General features: G+C 39.3%; 1 protein-coding gene across 1 annotated transcript in view; it reads right to left on the bottom strand.

The window, feature by feature from the left end:
• Nucleotides 1–2,033: 2,033 nt before the first annotated feature.
• LOC133132719 (connector enhancer of kinase suppressor of ras 2-like) overlaps nucleotides 2,034–6,007 on the bottom strand; it is a 100,783-nt gene continuing 96,809 nt past the window's right edge. The window contains exons 21-22 of the mRNA XM_061248381.1: nucleotides 5,650–5,849; nucleotides 2,034–5,388 (exon numbers count right to left, since the gene is read on the bottom strand). Of these exons, the coding sequence (XP_061104365.1) occupies nucleotides 5,167–5,388; nucleotides 5,650–5,849 (422 nt within the window). The 3' untranslated portion in view covers nucleotides 2,034–5,166. The remainder of the gene's footprint in view (nucleotides 5,389–5,649; nucleotides 5,850–6,007) is intronic.

The raw sequence follows: 6,007 nt of genomic DNA, 5'->3' as shown, positions 1-6,007 counted from the left end.
ATGAGTGTGTAATGCACACTCAGTACAGTCTTGAGTGTATGGACTCCGCTTTCATGTGTGTTTCTGCAGCGTGCTACAATAACAAATTCATTAAATAATTATTAGGTGTAAGCATCAAGATAATTCCTGAAATACAAATGTAAATGAATCAGGTGACAAAAACCACACCACAAATAAAGAATGTAATAGTGCAGAGAATTCAGTTTATTAGTTTTACAACTGAAGTTTTACAATCTCTTTAAATATATATATATATATATATATATATATATATATATATATATATATATATACATATATATACATATATATATATATATATTTACTGTATATATATATATGAAACCAAAAAGGCTACTTTTTAATTTTAGGAAGAATAAATGTCATTTTCGTTCTCTCTTATATCACTTCTTTAATCAGTTCATTTACAGAATAACAGTTATTATCTTTGAAAAAAGAGCAATATGTTCCTTTTTTAATGTCGCAGTGCAACTTACATCTTACACACCTGTGCAATGTACCACGAGGTTTACACCCCCGAAATACCACAGTGGAACCCCATTCAGACAGATTTTTATAACACTGACACGTAAAGAAAGAAAAGGACAGTCTGTGCCTTAAATAAGGTTCTACACGGGCTATGTTTCGCTCCTCTGTCTGTAAAAAAGAAAAGACACTGAAATAGAAAAAAAACACAGGGAGCCGCGGAGGTGATAAGAGTGGCCCTGAAGACTGCTATTGCGAGAGGGAATGCGATCGACTGTGCCAGTTTGGGGTTTGAGTCGAGAGTGAGGAGAAGAGCGTGAAAGGCAATGCGAGAAGGTGCGAGCTTGTTATATTGCCCCGGGGCACATTAGAGCGAGTTCAACATCGGAGCGGGCAGATTCAATTATGGTAAGCTCAGATCCGCTCATAAAACACATCCGCTGTCTGTGCACCTAATGATACCACAGCTAGATGATCTGGGAAGGATAATTATGTACTTCAGTTTTCACCATTTAGACCCACAATATGAAATTAGCTTAGGCACACATTCCGTAATACAAGTTAAAACGTAGCATCAAATGTCTGTGGTCGGCGCAGGTCTTTTCTGAATCACAATCAAACCCTTTGCAAGAGATCAGGTACACAGCACTAGGCATATTTACATACAGTGTACACTAAATATGCATGAATATGACAATCCTAAGATGGTGTGATGTAATGAGGTGATGAAAGGTTTTCTGGAAAGTTCCGTTGAGAGTCTAACTGTCAGGGCCAATCGGTTACTGCCGAACCTGACAGCAGCTGAGTCGGAGGCTGTCTTACTGTAGCACCAAACCTGTCAGTTTCAGAGAAGCTGATAAACATCCTTCACAGCACCTGAAAGTCTGAATTCTACCCTCAGACATTTCGGACAAGGCAGTCTGAGTACTTTCATTGAGAGTTACTTTTACATAGACCCACCCGTTACTTTGTCGAACTGGAGTCAACCATCTCAATTGGAAATGGAATCAGCTGCTGTAACAGGTGTCAATGGACTAGAGTATAAATATTCCATACCTAAAACCCCCAGGATGGGGATCTGTATTGATGATTTAACATGATTTTTAGTCGCTTTCAATAGTTGGAGCTGATGCTACTGAAAGAAAGACACCAGAACCGACTGTACAGTACATTACGAAGTGTAGGAAGAAATCAGTGAACACAAAGACGGATTCTACGTCTCTTGCACCATTTTACCCAGTCTAGTTATAAAAACAGCAAATAATAATTACAATAATTATCGTTTGCATTTTACATACTCCAAAGCAATATTATTTGTGCACCAGAAGACTGAAGATACGATTGACCCGCAAGAAAATAAATTAAAACAAACAGGGTGAAAACAATTCTCAAAAGAAAATGTCAGATAGTGACACATAATCCTAAAGCTGTTTACTCATGTCCTGATGCTGATTATCTCCTAATCTCCGCATGGCGCTTATGGTTTCTCCTCACGTCAGATGTGTTCTGGTGGTACAGGTATCCTCTGGGAGGACAACCGAACTATATTAATATACACACAAATTTATTCTCCCACAGACCTTCACAGCCAGTACAAAAGGCATGATTGTATTTACAACAGCAATGCACATTGTCTGGATAAAATATAATAAATGAGATCTTTCTTATTTGGTTGGATTTAACATTTAAATATGACTTGTGTCTTCAACACATGCATATGATTTAGAGGGAATTGTGACACATCCGCAATAGGGCGTGCACTTTTATGTAATTGTTTAAAGTGCTTTTTCTTCTGAAAAACACACTCTTTATTTTGGCCATTCTTAACTAGACAACTAAATTGCTCCATTGGTAAATAATGTACAGTGCACTCAGTTAAAAATAATAATAATGCCACCCCTTAACATATGGTATATGAGATACAAGGTTTTGAAGATTTGGAAAAACAGTCTAGAGTTAAGTATACTGTGAATGAGTGGCCATTTCCTGCATATGTATATTGGTTTTATAATAAAAAATATTGTTTATCTGTAGGGTGGGGCTTTACCTCAAAGTCATAGCTGTACAGTGAGAAAGGTGTTCAGGCTTCTGTACATACTGCCACAAGGTTCACCATGTTAATAAAACTGAAAATTCAGGACTTGGAGTCAAAAACTTGATTCAGTCTAATCATATTGCACTTTCCCTCACCTCTGAGCAACAAAGCAGGCATTGATTTTTGTCTCTCCTCACAAAATATTTTTTTTTTTGTGAATTTCAGCAGTGTTGTTAAAAAATCTTTCCTTGACATTCAGAGTTAAGGAAAAAGCACACTGAAACTGAATCTATAACATACATTGAACCAAAGAAGCTCTTGGCATATTGTGTTTACAGTTCTGGAGTTTTTATATAATTTTTTAATCGTTTATTTCCCACTTCCTGATTTTCCAGGTGTGGCATAACCTTGTGGCATAAGAAAGCCAATCATTCAACAGTTCAAAAATAAATACATTTGTCATTCTTAAACACAGTATCTTTTTACAGATAAGTCTTATTTCCTCCTCAACAATAACAGTTCTTGTATCAGAAAAAGCATGATTCATCAGCAGCAGTTATGATTATGCATACTTTCCTTTACGGCTTAAAAGAGCTACAATATTACACTTCTTCAGTCTACCATAACATTAGACATTCTGTGGAGCAGTTTGTATATGGTTTAAATAGAGGGGCGGAATAGACTAGAAACATCTGTCATTTCCCAGTCAGATTCAGTGGAGAGACAAACCAATCTATCAATATCAACCCTTGGTTTTTAAGACAGAAGAAATATATACAAAAATATACAAGTAAAACACATATTTGAAAAAAAAAAAAAACAATATTGTGAAAATATATCAGCATCACTGAATATGGATATATGAATACTAAATGCTATCTTGGTGGAATATGTGCAGTTACACAGTTTCATAGAGCATATGTTTGAGAAAGCATAGCGTATGTTTTAGTATGGAACTCATTTATTGCAAGGTCAGTGGGGGAACCTTGCCTTACTGCCTTACAGTTCGGTTCTGTATTGTTAATGTGTGAGATTGTGGGTGCATGAGTACATGACAACAGGCTCTTGGTCATGATCACATGCATGTATGTGTGTATACCATAGAGCATATACTGTATCATAGATTTCTATGGCACATACCCCTAAAGCTGCACATTCACTTTCTCTCACTTGCTCTCTGTCTTACACACATGCGCACACACACTACTGTCACACACCCGTATGCATGCACACACACACACACACACACACACACACACCAAAATACACCAGACCAGGTATTTGCCATTAGTCTACACAGACTAGTAAAATCATGTTAACCCTTTTAAGAAGGCTAATACAGAGTGAAATAAATATATGTCAATATATGCCTAAACACATTGTTGCGATATATATAACTGTTATATTTATTTAGGTAATTGTGTTCATATATAGCAATTGTCATAGATTGCAAAACATTTTACAATATATAATATATATTAAAATAAATATAATTTATTCTATGACATATGTCGACATATATGAAAGTGTATTCCTTATATTTGAATGTCACATTTGAACATATGTTTTTAATCTGTTATAAGGGGCACTTGTATGCTAAGTGACAGGGATTCGAAGCCAATTCAGAAATGGAGAATTCGGACAAGAAATTCTGGAATCGAACCGAGGACCTGAGTTCCACCCACTGCAGCCATTTCTGAATTGAACCAAGGACCTGAGTTCACCCACAGCAGCTAACTGCACAGATAAAGCGACCGGTAATCGTTCAAGCGCAAAGCAATGTTTCGGTTTTTTTTGTTCATTTTTTTTTTCATTTTGTTTAGTCCTTTTATATGTCGATTTGTAAAAAGTTGATTCTGCATAGACAGAATCATAAGATTGCATTCACAAGGATAGTTCACAGTTTTAAAGAGTGGCCTGCTTCTAGACAAACACTGTTCTTCCTGTATATATACTCACTCCCAGCGATGCATGGAAACTTCTAGAACACCGTCTGATAAGACTGGTGGTCAAATAACGAATCCCCAAATCAGAAGTCGGTAGAGACCCTTCAACAGTCTTAAATTTGCATTCAGCCAAACTTTCCTCCATGTTTACACGAGCTTGCATTTAAAAACAAATAACAGTATTAGTATAATAGTATAAATATAAATGTTTATAAAAAATCTGTGGTATCTGAGAGCTGTGGTTTGTGAAACGGGGTACAGAAGTATACAGTGTTGTGGTGGAAATGATCCTCCTTCATATTGCTGCTACAGTTCTCCCTCTGCTATCAGCAGGACCAGGAAAAAGGAAATAAAGGAATAACCGAATAAGAGGACAAAAACGCTTCGCAACAGCAAAAGCCAGAAAAGTTGTCTTTTTTGTTCTTTAGCTTTTGTTTGTCTGCTTTTTCTTTTGTCAGTTCAGAAGATAAAGGAAGGATAATACTTTCTGCTCAGGCATGCAGAGGGCACCCTGTGGGGCTATTCTCGATTTTATCCACAGTTATTTACACCACGACTCTCTTCTTCCGTTTGTCCTCGGTACAGTATTTACACATATTACAGTGGCTGGTTGGTCAGTTGGTGTGGTGTGGAGGGGAGCGAGGGAGGGCGGAGGGGTAAGGAGGAGGTTAGGACCCCCCCCCTTCCCCTCGCTGTGTCTCACACGTGCGTCTCGATGAACGAGTGGGTGTGGGTCATGAGAGGAGTGGCCAGCGGAGAGAGCTCGGCCGCCCCGTTGTGGGAGTCCCTGGGGCCCGAGCTGAACTCACAGATGTCCATGAACAGCTCTTGATGGTGTTGCTTCCACTCGCGGAACTTCTTAGAGTTCAGGGCAGGGTCATCCAGCACTTGGTTTAAGATGGTCAGGTCCCCCTCTTTGGCCTAAATCAAGCAGATGGGAATATATGCAGTTGGGAGTTGCAACTCAAATGGACACCCTGCTGAAGAAAATACCTCAAGCTATTTTTGAAACAGCTGGTAGCAAGCACTCAATCAATCAACCTACCATTCATTTAACCATACAGGTATAGTCAACCAATCAATTAATTAACCATCCGACTAACCATTGAACCAGCCAACCACGTACTCTGTGGGGTGAGAGAGTGTTGTTGCTGCTTCGTGTTGAACAGAAGCGGCGGATACCTTGAGCGTGCTCCGTAGAGCGCGGATACGGTGCAGCTTGTCGTTGATGACGGGATCGTTGCAGCGCTTGACGAAGGACCGCCGGAACTCCTGTTTGGTGGAGGGGCGTTGCTCGCCGAACGCAGACAGGCTGGCCTGCTCCAGCGAGCGGTACAGCTGCTGGAGCCCGTCCGTGACGTCGTGTTCCTCCCGCCGGTACTCTGTGAGCGGGCACACGTGACACACGCATGATGCACACTTTCAAGGGCATGATTATTCATAACTGTCCTCATTTATTCACCAAGGACCATTGGCGGACTCGCTAGTAGAAGGCTCTTACTCAGGGTAATACATCTTTGGAGAAGATCTCAGCAGGCCT

The sequence above is a fragment of the Conger conger genome, chromosome 7, assembly GCF_963514075.1.
Source record: "Conger conger chromosome 7, fConCon1.1, whole genome shotgun sequence".
Lineage (NCBI taxonomy): Eukaryota > Metazoa > Chordata > Actinopteri > Anguilliformes > Congridae > Conger > Conger conger.
The sequence above is the reverse complement of the archived record's forward strand: the minus strand, read 5'-3'. Positions and strand labels throughout refer to the sequence as shown.